Source organism: Aotus nancymaae, unplaced genomic scaffold (genome assembly GCF_030222135.1).
Source record: "Aotus nancymaae isolate 86718 unplaced genomic scaffold, 86718_ANA_hifiasm-v0.15.2.pri h1tg000022l_1, whole genome shotgun sequence".
NCBI lineage: Eukaryota > Metazoa > Chordata > Mammalia > Primates > Aotidae > Aotus > Aotus nancymaae.
Window position 1 is genome coordinate 25996942 of NW_026988435.1, and position 17229 is coordinate 26014170.

General features: G+C 29.6%; 1 protein-coding gene across 1 annotated transcript in view; it reads left to right on the top strand.

The window, feature by feature from the left end:
- NCAM2 (neural cell adhesion molecule 2) overlaps nucleotides 1-12247 on the top strand; it is a 532134-nt gene extending 519887 nt beyond the window's left edge. Inside the window, exons 17-18 of the mRNA XM_012475013.3 lie at nucleotides 3765-3884; nucleotides 6691-12247. Of these exons, the coding sequence (XP_012330436.2) occupies nucleotides 3765-3884; nucleotides 6691-6802 (232 nt within the window). The 3' untranslated portion in view covers nucleotides 6803-12247. The remainder of the gene's footprint in view (nucleotides 1-3764; nucleotides 3885-6690) is intronic.
- Nucleotides 12248-17229: the final 4982 nt, after the last annotated feature.

The window sequence follows — 17229 nt, forward strand, 5'->3', positions numbered from 1 at the left end:
AGAAATCAAGGTCTTTAATCAATACTGATCCTATTTGCTGCCTTATACATAAACATTAACATTATTATTTATTTCCTTTTCAATAATTTTCCATGTGGTCTATAGTTTGTAAAGAAATAATATACTAGGATACAACACAGAGAGAGATATTTCTATGTACATACATATATATGTATATAAATTTTAGCAAATTTATGTCATCTAGAAATGCAGCTTCAATAATGTTCCATTTCAGCACATAAATCTCTTCCTCATTCTTTTTATAAAAGAGTAGTATTCCATAGTGTTAGATATAATAATGTATTTATCTACTCCTTTACTGTTACAATTTAGAAGAAACTTTCAGCATTTTTATAATAGACTGTTATGTTTTGAACATCTATATACATAAATTTTGTAAATATACAGTAAGATACTAGATGTAGAATGGAAGGCCAAAACTGAAAAATGCTGGCAAATTGCCCACAGAAGTCTATTCAATTCACAGCTGCAATAAAAGCAGAGAATGCATATGTCCCTACAGCTTCTGTTATATTAAATATCACCAGTTCATTACTGCCAATCTGATAAGTAAGAGTTTTTATTTTGATGTTATTTAAGATTTGCATTTGTCTGTTTAGGTTGAGTCTGTGTTTGTTTTTTTTTCTTTCTTTCTTTTTTTTTTTTGGTTACTTTGCTTTAATTATCTTTTCATGTTCTTTACACATTTTCATAGAATTATTTAACCTTTTTTCTTACTTGTCACTTATATAATGTGTCCTAAATAATTTGATTTTGTATTCCTTCCAAATATTTTTCTGTATGATGCTATAGATTACATGAAAGTTTATATTTTTGTCTGCAAGTTGGTGAATTTTATAAATTTTTTTCAAGGTCAACATTTTCATTTTTTAAAAAATTTCTTAAAGTTGCAAGTTTTAGTAATTTATTTCCTAATTTGAATTCTCCATGCATTCCTGGATAGTGATGGCAGGTAACACTGAGTGCTGCAAATACATCAGCTTTTATAAGTAACCTACAGGAATTAGTTTGGTACTATTACCATCTTCATTTTGTTAACTAAGCAACGAGGGATGGAGAGCTTTATGCAATGAATCAGTGGGAGAGCCAGCTAATTTGGTTCTGGGACATCTCCTTCTAAACATTATGCTATGCTTGTTATTATTTTCTATTTAATAATCAGTTATAAAATATGACAGGAATTTATATAATCTTAACCAGTCTGTACATTGTCAAACTTATTCACATTACGTTTTGTGACAATTTTGACCAACTATTGCTTCATTTACTCTTTATAATTCTACAGAAAATATTAGTAAAATTCTGATATTACTTAATATAACTTACCATGGATGGGGGATTAGACATGTAAATTATGTGTATTTCAAATATAGTCAAGTAAGGTTAAGTAAAACATTCACTTAATAATACTTATGGTATTTATTGTAATAAAAAAGTTAAAAAATAACCTAAATGTTTGTCAGTTGGCCACTGGTTAAATGTGTGGTGATCATACATACAGCAGCATAGTATGCAGCATGATAAAATAAGAGGCAACTCTAAATGTCCTTTTATAGATTATAACTAATAAGCAGTGTTAATTCAAAAGGCACTATTATATACAATTAGTATATTACCATTTGTGTAAAAATAACTACATGCATTTTCATTCACATGTGCTGGTATCTGTATAGAATGTCTCTGGAAAAAAGTTAATGTAACAAAATCTAAAATTAAAACAATCACTGAAAACAACAATAAAAATTGCAGAGGCTACGAATCATTTTCTCTTGGCAATCTTTAATTTCCTTTCAGCAATATTTATTTCATTCTTTTCAATTTAAAGATATTTGTTTGCCTATTTATTTTTAGCAAGGAAAACAATAAAATCAAAATTTATTGCTTATCTCCGCTTTGTGCTTTTTTCACACGTATTTGTAAAAATTGTTAATACAAGAAAACGTTTGAATCATTTTCTTGCTAAGAATCATCAATAGCCACATTTTCACTAATAATATCATCTTGTATGTCATCACAAACATGGTATCATGCAATTTTTTTAAAGTAATCAATTGAAGAATAAGAAAAACTAACACACAGACTAACAAACAACATTAAGATCCAATGGTGATGGGCTCTTCATCCATCTTTACTAATTCTATAGATCTTACTTACTTGGTGACACCTGATCAGAGAATGTTGCTAAATGTATCTAAATCACTGTCTCTTACTGACATTTGATATTCAGAACTAAAAATTTCTTTATTCACTTCTAGATTTTCTTCTATTTTTATCAACACTATTCTTCAAATTATGATGCATGTGTATGTAAGGTTCCTACATACTCATAAGAGCAACAATATGTAACTGATCTGATCAAAAGTATTTTATATCTTTAGTATTAATGTCTGTATAAGTCTCAACATTTGTAGAGTCTGTTCAGTCTTTGGCCCATTGTAGATTTGTTGTTTGCAGGCTTTTGTTTTTGTAATCCTAGTTTACATGCTTTTTAAGAACAAATTTTAATGTCCTATATCCACCATTATGATAAGAAATAATGTGTTTATACATTTGTCATTTTCAGAATGTCATACAGTTGGAACCATAAAGTATTTAGTCATTTCAGACTGTCTTAATTCCCTTAGTAAATATATTTAAAGTTCTTCTATAGTAGGTAGTTTATTCGTTTTTTATTATGAGTAATTTCCAATTTTACTGATGGACCACAGCTTATTTATCTATTACCTACTATCCAATCACCTATTAAAAGACAAGTTGGTTACAATTTTGGCAATTTATAAATAATGTTGCTGTGAAAATTCGTGTAAAGACTGTTGCATGGATACAAACTGAAGTCCGCAACCTCTCCTTAGTAATTTTGTTTTGTTTTGTTTCTGCACCTATTTGAAATCTTTATTTGGAGTACCTTTTTCCCAAGTCTCTATCCCACTTCATTCCTTGTCATCACCAAATAACTTCCTTATCTCTTTGTGTTGTTGTTGTTCAGTTTTGAGACGTGAAACTTTGTAGTAAGTTTTCTGTTTTTCATCAATTATAAAAAATTACATTCACTGTCACATATATTTGAAGTTTCATAAAGATGATATTGGAATATGAAGTTATAATTGAGGAAGTATGCATGTATGTTACAAAGAATATTTTGATTTAAACTATTTTCTTGGAAAATGTGAATATGTTAGAAGTCAATAATCATGTTACAAGTAAGATCTTTTATACAAATTGATAGACATATTTAAAAGAAAACATAACACATACAAATTTTATCTTCTAAATTTTCAAATAAAAGCAACATTTCTGAAGTATTTCAAATGTTTTAAAATTTTAAAATATGTTTCCAATTTTTAATTATTTTAAAAATGTTTTAAAATATTTTGATATTTTAAAATGTGGCTAGTGAGGGGAAAGAAAGCTACTTAATGCTATACATTTTATTAATAAAATATTTTCATTTTTTCCAAATAGAAAGTGTACAATAGAATTTAAAATGTATACCAATTTTGCAAAATAATTGATACTGTTTTGATCAGAAAAAGATATCTAGACAGGATGGAATTTCTTTCTTTCTTTTTCTGAGTGATAATGTATGGTGAGGTAAATTTAAATGCATTTCTCAGTGGTTTTCTTAAATTAACCAAGTTGGGATTACTTGGAGGAAGGTAAAATTGGGTGATTTTAAATTGTATTTGTTCCATAATGCATCATTTTTATATTACACAGGTGAGATTTTTTCTTTATGTTTCTAGGAAAGATGGATCAAAAGAACCAATAGTGGAGATGAGAACAGAGGATGAAAGAATTACTAATCATGAAGATGGGAGCCCAGTAAATGAGCCAAATGAAACCACACCACTAACAGAACCTGAGTATGTAGCTTGGAATGCTTACTTATATTCAAATGGGTATTGGCACAATGATAACACATTATTATTGTTTATATTATGTATTTAAATATTAATTATTTGTAAAAGAATTGTGCTTTTACTTTTTCAATGTAAGTACATGTGAATATCTAAAATACATTTTCTGTTGAGACTTTTTCACAAAAATTTTGTATGAATGTGAAAGTCTGTTAAACCATATATCTATAATTTAATGCAAAAGTATAAAAAAAAAGTATCTTACAGCATTGAGATTTTCAACAATAGTCTTTCTTTATAAGATTGTGTTGTTTTCGCTTTCAAAATAAAATAGTTATATTTACTGAAATAAAGATATTTCAGGAAATTTGTCATCACTTTGAATATAAATGTCAGTGAAATATATGCAAGGCAATTTTTAAAAGAAATAATATTTGTACAGAGGAGAAAACAACATTGAATTGTTAATCATTGTAATGTCTATGCAGTAAATGATGCTTCGTCTCCATTCTTGATGTTATTTATTTTTGCATCTCTAATAGCTCTATTAAAACTGTAGTATATAACAAAACCTGAAAAGATGAATATATGCCTAGATGTATGCGCAGGACAATTAGAATAATTCAAAGTAAAGGCATTATTACCAAGTAGTAATAGTAGTATTCTATTGGATGTATGTGATAATAAGAAAACCATGGTGATCACTCACTTCTTTACTATGCGGCAAAATAACTTTTTATTACTTTTCAGAACAAATATTAATTTTTATACCATCTAATATTTTCTTGCAGAGTAAACTGATTTAGGTTTCTCATCCTAAATCAAAGACAAAATGTTGTCACAGGTGAAGAAAATGATTTTCTTTTCACAAATTCCCTCTATCTGCCCACAAGGGATTGAAATAATTAATATTTACACAAATACAGAGTTCTACTCTATAAAAAATTTTTAATATAAATCCTCAAGCCAATTTTAGTGATTGCATTTAGAGATCATTACAATCTAAATTCAAATTAACTGTATTAGATGTGGGTTCTGTATTATCCCCTTTAGAAACAAGAGGTATACATGAAAACTAGTTATGAATATGCTCTTGGTGTGGGCTATATTTTGGGAAAAAAAGGTAATTTAATAACTACTCTATGTCTCAGTTATAGAAAATAAACACCAATACAAAATAATATGATTAACAGTAATTTTAAAAAATTTTACCTAAACATAAGTGGCAAGAAATTCTGTACACAGAAACAAACTATCAATTTGGTGAAAATGCTGTTTCATTAAAAACTTAATATATAGTTCATGAGTGGGAGATATATTAAGGATTATGCTAACTTCCTATCAGAACTCTGACCTTCTCTACATTTTGATGCTAGAAGTGACACATTGCTTTTATAATCTTTTATTGTCAATATATTTAGTACCTGTGAATGGTAAAAAGGAGTAACTGAGCCTGTACTATTTATAACATATGTAAAATAGCTGTTCTCATTGGTACGATGTTACTTCATTCCCAGGAATGGATATTACTAGTTTTGCCTATAAATTACTTTGACTGCTTAGTTCTGCTAGCTTTGATATGCAGAATGTTTTACCCATCTCATTCAAAAATATAAAATAAATCCCAAAGGAACTAGTGTAGTAAGTTTCACTCCATCATAAAATAGTAAGGTTAAAGTCACAGAGATGGATTCGAATACTATTTCTAAGTTAATTTTTTTGATGTGGAAAAAGTATGTTATTAAGGGAGAAAAATTCACCTCCAAATATGTACTCAATGGTAAACAATTGAATTTGCAAGTTTTTGGAAAATCTAGAAAGCATAATTAATTGACATCAAAGTAAGGTTTGTGAGGTTGTCTTGATATTAAGAAATAAAGTTGTCATTGCTTCATAAGTTACAATTGCAAGCAACCAAAAACTGTGTTACAAAGTGATATAAAAGTGACAAGAAAAAAATAATAATGAAAAGAGACAAAGGAAAACATATACAGTAAATATTAAAAAGTGAGCAAGTCCTAAAATATGTTCATTTGCATTAAGTTTAAGGAATATTGTTAATTCTTGTTAATTCACTCAGTTTCTGAATTTTATTTTTTTTATTTTAATTTTTTTGAGACGGAGTCTTGCTCTGTTGCGAGGCTGAAGTGCAGTGACATGACATCAGCTCACTGCAAACTCCACCTCCAGGATCAAGTGATTTAAGGCTAATTTTTGTATATTTAATGGACACCAGGTTTCACTGTGTTGGTCAGGCTGGTCTTGAACTCCTGACCTCAAGTTATCCACCTGCCTCAGCCTCCAAAAGTGCTAGGATTACAAGCATGAGCCACCCTGCCCATACTGTTTTCTAAATTTTGTGTAACAGAATATGACAACAATTATTAATTGTTTTCACTAGAGAAAATTTAGTACTAATAAATCACATAATTGACATTTAAAAATGTTTTGGCATTTTACCTTCCAAAGCATGTAATTATATTTTTGATATCAACAACCAGTTACCAAATCTAAGCCACCCTTTAGTGAACAATTTAGTGCATCTAAATCTATAAATATATTATTTCATTCATCTTTCTCTTTCTGCATTATGTTTTTAACAGGCCAATGTAATTGTTTTTATTTTCTTTTAGATCAATTTTTAATCTATTTTATATTATTTTAATAAATTTAATTTTTCCTTTCTAATTATTGTAGCATATTATTATCATAATATTGAAGCATAGTTTCTCTACAAAACAGTAACTTAAATGTTAAGGTATATCTCTTTAAATACCTCAGAAAATGAAGCTTATTATTTTTTATCTTCCAGAAAATTGCCTTTAAAGGAAGAAAATGGGAAAGAAGTTCTAAATCCAGAAACTATAGAAATTAAAGTTTCTAATGACATCATTCAATCAAAAGAAGATGACAGCAAAGCATAACAATGTTACAGGGGCTTGAACAACACTACAAAGAGCATTTGGATTGCAGTGACCTATGACCAAAACTATTCCATTGACCTTAATTTCTTGGGAAACTTCTAGCTTGGAATAGCTTGTACACATATACATATGATCAAATACTCCTGCCCATGGTCCACTCCTTTTGTTATTGTTGTGGTTGTTGCTGTTGTTGTTAATTTTGTTAAGAATTTCAGTATCGAGACCTGACTGGCACCAACACTTGGTTATTCAATTTGATTCTATGCCTGAAGTACTGGAGTATATTATATGGCTAATGTGCTCTATTTCTTAAGAACTATATTTAATACAACCAACAAATATATTTTAACCTCTCTAACAAATAGTGGTCAAGGAAAAAAGAAAACAAAACAACAACGTTGTGAGCTACATGTGTAAGAATGCCCTGCATGTGTATAAGTCCTATTCTGGGCAAATAGATTTTTAAAGTGGCTTTCAACTTCAAGATGAAGGCACTTAATGATGGTTACTCATTTTATCAGGGGAATTTCAGGGAAACTAGGCTTGAAAAAGCCAGTTATCTTTAGCAGATATTAAGAGTGGAAAACTTTGGAGAACTCATTTCAAGTTATGGTTTAGTGCATTTTGAACATTGATTTTTGATAGACTAAAGTGCCAGATCAAAATTGTTACCCATTTGAAAGAATATTAGTTGTATATAAAATTAGATTAGAAAGACTTTCTAAATCTCTATCTCTTTATATATGTCCTATTCATTCACAATGGATTACACAAAAAATAAATGTATTGCGAGTGAAATAATATTGATTTCTGCCCTCAGCTTCAAATAAAGTAATTTGAAATGGGAACAATATCAATATGGTGTCTTGATATATTTATAAATATGTAATTGTCATTTATTTTTTAAATAATTTATCAAAAAACAAGTCTTTAGTGTTCAAATACTTCAAATCATACCCTCAGATATATTTTTAGCCCATGGTTTTATATAGTCTTTAAGAACTAATTTTCCCACTGTTATTGGTCCATCATTAAATGTAATTGGCTAATGGAAATTACAATTTTAAGATTGACAAAATTAAGAAGAAATTATTTAACTTTTTAATGTGCCATAAAAGTATAAATGATAAACAATTAAATACCACTATGTATTCTATTCTGGATGTTCTAGCTAGAAGTTCTTTTAAGATTTTGATAAACAATTTTGGTTGAAGACATTCCTTAAATATTCAACACAAACTTTCTAATATCTTTTGTCAGGATTATACCAGAATAAAATACTTATTAACTTCCAAGCTATGCAAGCTCCAAGAGGTAAGAGTGAAATATGATTTAACTTATATGTAAGGTTTTTAAAAGTGTTTATGATTATAAGCATTTGGGAGCAGGTTTATTAACCTTGAGAGCCAAAGGTTTCTTTAGGCCCTGTAACATTCAGAACCTTTGGTGTTTCAGGTGATATTATAGCTCAAATAGTGACAGGATAGGGAATGGGTTCCAAGGGAATATTGGAGCAATATTTAGCATTGCAGAAACCTGCTTTGGGCTTGTCTCTCTGTAAAGATAATCTGATGATTACTAAATGTAAAATTAAGGCAACTCATGAATATTTTTATTTATGAAGTGCTTGCAACTGTCAACCAAGGAGAGATAACTAAGTAATTTTATATAATTCCTCACTTTTCTGGCTACAGCAGGGCAGACTATGACCACCTACATTTGAAGGCACCAAATCATCACAGTATCTTTGCCATAAATTGCAGGGTTATAATGCTAGAATCTCTCCTTGCATTCCAGTTTGGCAGATTCTGAAGAAAATAGCAGAATTTTTGTGCCTACCTAAGAATTTGAGTAGTGTCTAAACAAACAAACCAGTTAGGTCATTTTAACTAACTTGATTATCCAACTAGTCTTTGACAGATTTGACTCTTGCTGTTTAGTTTATGTTTGTCTGATCATCCAGTTTGCTTTATTTTGCTGTGTTTATTTTGTTGTTCGTTTTGTTTAGTACCAATGTACTAAAACTAGGTCAAAATACTTGAATTAGTTTGTTTGTGCAAAGTGTACAAGCTTAGTAAAGTGTCCACAAAGCAATAGCCATGAATGCTAATTATTTCTGAATATGGCCACATGGTTTTAGACTAATGATGGTAAAAGAATTAGGATGACTGAGAAAGTCAATTCGCATGTTTACTATTGTTATATTTGTGCTTTACTTCAAGAGTGCAGAAATCATAATAAATAACAAACTATTTTTGTGTTTTCTCAATTTGACATTTGTTTCTCTCATTTATTTGGATTTTCCTTGTAAAGAAATTGACATACATTTCATATATATATATATGTATGTATGTGTATATATATATATATGATGTTAAATTTCCTGCCATTCATGTAGAGTAATGATCTGAAATTAACAGATAATCTGAAGCTAATTATAGTCAGACTATTTCAAGTGCACTGTTTCAGTTGCCCGAGTGGTCCTTACCTCTTGTCCTTGAAATCCATGCCATGCTGAAGCAAGGCAATACTGTGATAAACTATTTTTTTTAATATTTCAATGGAATGCTCCAAATTATTTATAAAAGTTTCAAAATAAAAAATGGCTTGTAGTAAATTGTAAAATATGAGTAGAACTGAAATAACCTGTTTCATTCTTATTCTAGATTAAACATATACATATAACCGTATAAATGTTATTTTTATTGTCTGAGAGTACTCAAGTATTAGTATAAAATGTCAAAAAGATTGACTGAATATAAATACTGTTAAATAATTTGAACCCTATGATATTTTAAACCAAGAGGCAAAGATATCACTGAAAACTTGGTATTTCTTGATAGATTAGGTGCAATTAGGCAGTGACAATCTATATTCAACAACATATAAGACAAAAGAGTAATATCAGAATTTTAACATGTATTTTGTTTTCAAAACTGGCACAAATTAGTGTGTCAACATATTTTACAATGATGTCAAATGAATTTAATTAAAAATTGTATTTTTAAAGATTTATTTATTATTTTTGTGGGGTAGGACATTGCCATTCTATTGATACTAATGTCTAACATTAATGTAATGTTTCTTAAGTTGTCTTTTATTTTTAATATTAATACATATAAAAGCATTTTTCAAAGGCTGTTTGATCCAGCAAACTTCATATGGATCTTAGTCTTTGAATTAAATATTTATTTAAACAGATTTTATTAACCAAATTATTTATTTGTGTGCCAACGATTAATTGTAACTTTGTGATCATACCTTTGTTTTATGGTTCTTCTTTTAAATAATTAAGATGTATTGTGCCTTTTAATTAGCATGACATTCTGCTTTATTAACATAAAAAAAACGACAATTAACATCATTATAGTATATTTTGCTTAGATCTGAGATACTCAGATGATGCTCTCTTATTTACAGTCAGTAAATAAGTTTAATTCAAACTATTTTAACTTGAATATAAAATCGAAATATAATAAACTACACTGTATAATTTACTTACTTATGTCAAAACAATTCTTTTTATACACACACATGAAATATCCTAATTTGTTCTGTATTGCTTTTCTAAACAATAAATACATTCCAGATACTGTGGAAATTAAATTTTGCCAGTTGTTAAGATAAGGACAACAGAAAACTTTTGAAAATCAATCAAATTACTATGGTGTTTCCTGGGTCATCATTATTTCCATGTGTATGTATTTTATTTAGAATAATAAATCAACCTTTATTTTTGGTGATAAGATTGTCACTGATGAAAATATGTAAAGCTCAAGAGGTAGAAATAATATTTTTCATTAGTTAATTTAGGAAATATTGGAATAGCGTATTATAATTATTTATGAGGTTCACAATATTCTTTTTCACAGAAAATAAGGTAAACACTGAGTTAAATCCCCCTTTCAGTTTTTTAATAATCATACCCATACTCATAATCATTTAATGTGCTTATTCAACAAACTTTCTGAGTATGTGGAAATATTTTTAACAATAAGTTGGTTAGCATTATTTATCTTTAGAAAGAAAATATTTGCATCTGTTTATTAACCCTTTGAAGCATTAATACTTAGTCACATTGAAATTGCATATGGATGTATCAATATGGGTGAAATTAAATTGTGGATGGTTATAGATATGAAATACTTCAATCTTAAAAGGTAAATTTTCAAAAAATTATTTTATTCATGGACTTAACAATGTCTTAATATGAAACAACTATATGTGCAAATGAGAAATTTATAAAAAGACCTCACATACAGTAGTTGTTGAACAAACATAATTTTCTTCCAGCTCCCCACCTTTCCCCTTTTAAAAATTAAATTTATCCATGTCGATGCAGCTATTTAACATTATATAAGAATGCTAATAGATGAATTATTTCTTCTCATATAAAAGCAAAGAATTTTATATTATATATAATGGTAAATATTTATTTGATAACACACTTAATATTCTTAGAAAAATAATTTGTTACTCGCTTTAGTACTTTACCTATAACATAAATATATTATTTGATATTACCTCTTTAAATTTTCATTTTATACACTTTTTGAGATTCTGGCCACACAACATTCAGAATTATTGCCCATGTAAATTTAAATATTGTGACTTATTTTTTTTCTTTTCTGAAATGAAAACATGTATCTTTGGTGTCTGCTTTTAGCCTCCCATGGAAGACAGTAAGCAAAACAATCACTGTTGGAGAATTTCAATCACAAACTGACATAGGAGAATAGAGAAACAAAGAAATGAACAGATCTAGAAAGGCAAACTGAATTGCTACATTTGGAATAGCTAAGGACCTGACTTTGAGAAGTGCTAGACCAGGAACGACTAGGAACATTGCTTAGATGAAAATTAAGGCCCATTACACTGATGCAAAGGAGAAAAGAGTGAAACACAGAAGAGAAAGTTAACAGAGATAGAATCCATGATTCAATTTTGCAAATACTTTTTTTAGAGAACAACATGCATACTATAAAACAAATGATACTATCAAGAACAAACCTATTTGTTCCAACTCTTAAAGAAATATTCATGGTTTAGCATTTGCCTCTAAACCCTGTTAGAAATATGTGAAATTAGAAATAAAGGGTTTAAAAAAAAAATAAAAAAACGTTTTTGGTATGTGAACTCTATACTGTGCTTAGTATGTACTAAAGCATACTATCTTTTATTTTCTTTAATTTATATATTTCATTCAAATTCTATATTCCTAAGTTAGCTACCACAACTTTTTTTGTTGTTTCAATATGGTATGTCCCTATGAAATGCTGTATATATATGTCTAAACTGTAAAAATTATACTGCAAATGTTGAAGTTTTGTATTTATGAGAGACATTGAAAGTATGGCTTATAGTATATCAAACTTGTCACACTTCACCATTTGTATATTAATAGTAAAGATACTTTTACTTTAATAAAGTGTTGCATTTTATGTTTATTTTGAATAACATTTCTGCAGTGAGCAAGATTATGGTTTTTCAAATACTTTTGTTTTTAAGACATTTCCAAACATATATCTAGATATTCTAAAGAAGGGAATGCTTTCTGCCATATTGTCTCACAATGAATTACAATTGGCTTCTACCCTGAGCAGATCTCAGATAAATAAATGAATAAACAGTTGGTTTACAGCAGTACTTGTCAAAATGTGACCCCCTAGAGCGGCATTACCTGAGAATTTGTTCAACATGTAAATTTCTAGGTCTCACCAGAGACTCCATAAATCAGAAGGTTCTAGGAGAGGACCAAGGTAATTTGTGTTTCAATAAAGATTTCTGGTTTTTCTGATGCTCACCAAAATTTGAGATACAATGGATTGGAGACACATTTTTTTTTTCATTTACTAAATTGTATTGATCAATTTGTAAATACTAGGCAACCAACTAAATATAGCCAGAAATGCTTTAATGCAATATATGCATTCCCCAACAATATCATATTCTGCAAAATAATGCACTTAATAATAAAAATGCTTGAAGGAAAAATAAGTTTGGAATAAACCAGTCAAAATACAGGCAACTGTGGAACCAGAGCATTGACACAAGTAAGAACAAACAACCATTCTATATAAAAAAAAGGATAAACATTATTTAAAACGTATTGAATGATAGTTTAGTATTAATTTATGTTTCAAAGCTAATCATTTCACACATGATTTTACAAGTTGTCTTCATTGTTTTAAACTAGTATAAATGTGACTCATTCTTAAAAATTAAAACTCTGAGGGCCAACTTTTCACAAGGGGGCAATTTTCAATGTCAACTTTGCAAATAAGTTCAAAATACATGCACATATAGAATAAAAATAACATCAAACCCTTTGAAAAGTGAAGAAAAAGACATATATTGTGCTTGGTATTTCAGTATTCTATATTTATTTTAAAGACAATCAAAATAAAATACAAACTATGCCACATTAAAGAGGCCAAAATTCAATCTCTGATGTATTTTGGAAATTGTTTATGTAACCCTGATAATAAAGAATTTCTTCTACTTTTTTTCCAATCCAAGCCATTGCCTAAGTATAAATTCTCTTTATTGTACAATAAATAATGAACATACTTTTCCTAAGTAGTTATTCAATAAATAATGAACATATTTCTTCTAAGACTCATGCCATATATGTCCTCAGCATTTTAAATTTCTCTTTTAAAATGAGTTTTTTAATACACAAAATGTTTTCAAAATACAAATATTACTTTATATTTTATGTGAGGTGTCATATATGTACTTGCCTTTGGCATAAGTTTGCTCTTTAATAGAATGCATACCTTTGTGTATTTTAACTTTTTTGTATAACTTAATATCTTCCATAAATAGCATTTTGCATTTTATTTTTTGGTTGACTGGTCACTGTAATAATATAAACTTTATTACACTTTAATTTAGTCTTTAATTTAGATTTTTATTAATATATGCCCTCTAAAATCAGATATGTCTAGTATTTAGATGCCTTCATATTTGGAAAACAAGGTTAACTTGATTATGTTAGTTCATATCAACCTTTTCAATTCCACCTCCAATTTTCACACTTCCTACTTCCCTCATCTTTTGTTCGTCTTCCTCAATCATGACCAGTGTCTGAAACTAGCTTGAGAAGTTTGAGATATATATAAAGAAAAGGGTATTTACCCAAATCAGTCCAAAACATTTGTATTTCATCACATCTGAAAATTAAGCAATTACAAATTATCTTGGAAGGGTCATTTTTGAAAATAGAGTTTTGGAATGAAGTTGCGATTTTCTTTGTATTTGGAAGCATTGACTGAAGAGAAGGCAATGAGCATCTCATTTGTAAGCAAGGACACAGACTGAATCCACACAGGGTATGCGACACATACCCAGGTGTTTCAATGCTGTTTGAGGAAACTTTATGACTAGGTTTGACTATGTGAAGGCCCCTACTAAATATAAGGGAAATACTCTTCAAAAAGCATAAATAAAATTTTTGCTAATTCAGAAACCAAGAGATCCACACATTTACTCGGCAGAAAAAATGATGAGAAAAGAATTTCCCACATATTTGCAACTGGGGTGCAAAAAGGGTAGGACTGGGATCCTTGAATTAATATTAAGAAATAGATGAGAGCCCAGATATTGGAATTAAAATAAACCTATGTCCACACTCCAATTGTATCACCTATTACTAGCTCTAAATGTGATAAATTTAGATAAAAATTTACGCTTTTATTTCCTCAACTACAAAATTGTTACCCTAAAGTGGATAATATTAATCTTCAAGAGATGATTTAAGGATTTATTGAGATAGTGTTTATGAAATTCTTCATATAATGTCTACCACACAAAAATATCAATAAATAGTAGCCGTGAATATCTTTATATCCACCATACTTCAACACTGATTCTCCGAGTAAGTTGTGTTAGACAGTTACCAATTACTGAATAACAAATTGAAATGTAGTAGTGATTTAAAACATTAGCAATATATATTTTTATGATTTTCTGTGTTGATTTGAATGAATTTGGCAATTGTTCCAATATCAAGTGCTCCCCAAGCCTCTATATGCATCATACTTGTGATGTTCACTCAGTCACATTAAATTATATGGGTAAGCATATAGGCAATGTGTTTGCGTAGAGGGTGTAAACAAGGCCATAATGCATTGAGCACAATTAATGTTACAATGTAGCTCAATATTCCTTATGTCTCCTAATGTTTCACATCTTTTCCACATGCTAAACTCACTCAAATCCTTCCTGAAACTTCGAATGCATATTATTGTATTAACAAGGTAAGATTTGAATTTTAGAATTTATACAACTAAATTAATCCCAAGTGATCATAGCATCTCAGGGATTGCACCTGGATACATTTCTTCAAAGCAGAGTTCTGTCCACTAAAAATATAATGTAACTCCTTCCAGAAAACTCTACAGATATAATTATAAGGCAGGAGTGGGATATAACAATAGGCGCTACCTTACAAATAATAGGGAGGGAACTGGGGACATTTGACAGTTAAATGTCTGCAGAAATTTTGAGATCCAGCCAGAAAAAAATCTTACTAGTTCCACCTTCTACTGCCCCCCACCTTCAGCATAGGGAATTTTCCTTAATTAGGATTTGATTCTATTCCAAAGGTAAGATAAATATATCTATTGTTCTTCGTAGTTGTTAGGCTCATTCTTTGAGATATACTTACTTTTTTGTAGGAAAGAGTATGTGATAATAGATGGGTACATTTCTTGGCTTGTTTCATGGCCAGATATATTTACTTCCTGGAAATCTACTTTCATTTAAACTGTTTTAAGTCCCATTAATTTCAAGCTGATACAACTTTTTAAAAACAGTGTTTATATATATATATATACACACACACACACACGCACATATACGAATGTTTATATGTATACATAAACATTTATATGTATATAACTTATACATATATATAAAATTTAGTCTACTACATTAGACAAGAACCACACTTTGGAATGTTTTCAAGATAACTCCCTCTCTATGCAGGGCTGCAAAGGTGGATCTTATTGAATGATTCCCTTAAAATTTTTAAAACCTCATTTATCCAGTTATAAAGGTCTATAAGACACTTTCTTATATTTCCATGTGATCTAACAAAAGACACCCTTGTTTTAATTTTTTTATCCCAAAACAATGTTTTACTGACGATACCCACTTTGATCTTTGCCTCTATGACATTTGTTACTTTTGAGAAATTTTTGACAGCCGAAAAAGTGTGGGAAAGAGAGAACAAGTCTTTTCTAAGAAATAATCCTCCAAATGCTGCTTGAAAATTGAGCACATATTGCTTTAGCACATATGTCTCTTGCAACACTTTATCATGCTTGAAAAGAAAAAAATGACAATTAGCACTTTCAATATGCTGCCTTGAAATCTCCTTAGTCACATTCACAAACTCACTAGGTACATTTTCTGTTTTCCAATTTATCATAGGCAACAATTTTCCTAAATATTCCGCAAACGTGGTTATCTTTGTCTCCAGTTCATGATAGCAATTTTCTCACTCCTCTAGCAGACTTCACTAACAGTCTCCTTTCCTACATTTAGGCCTTTATCTCCCACACAATCACAAAGCTGATAACAGAAGTTTTATCTTTTTGTTATAATAAGATCCCACTTGCAGTTACCGGGTATGGTTTCACTTTTTATGTCTCTGTGTTAGTTTCCTCTTGTTACTGTAAGAAATTACAGTGAAGTTAGTAGCTTTAAAAAGACCACAAATGTATTATTTTACAGTTCTAGAGGTCACACTCTGATATGCACTTCACTGGAACAAAATCAAAATGTCAGCAGTGTTATATACTTGAAAGGCTTCTAGGGTCTGCCTACATTCTTTGACTCATGATCCTTTTCCGTCTTCAAGGCCAGGCCAGCAATTGCATTACTCTGACCTCTGCTTTCATCAACACAGCTTCTCTGATTCAAACTCTGATTCCTTATTTTCCTTTAAGGAGCTTTGTGATCATATTGGGTCTACCTTGACAGTCCAACATAATCTCCTCGTCTCATGGTCCTTAGTCACATCTACAAAGTCTTTTTATTCCATGTAAGATGATATATTTGCAACTTTCAGGAAATAGGACATCCTTTGGGGGACCATTATTTTTCCCTCCACAGTCTATGTAACAAACTACTGCAAAATATAATGACTAAGACAACCGCATTTTATTTTATCTAATAATGTTTTGAATTGACTTGGGTTGATGTTATGTTTTTTCCCCCTACCTTCCTGGTGTGTTGAAGTCAGTCACTGTATTCGTTGAGGTTCTCCAAAGGAAACCCCAACTAATACTCACCCATTGGTTGCCCATGGGTGAGTATTAAGCTTTTACTAAGACCCAGTTTTGAGCCAAAAGCTGTTTCTTGATAGAAGAATAGCAATCTTCAGATAAGGGCAGGGTCTTACTCTAAAATCTTAACAG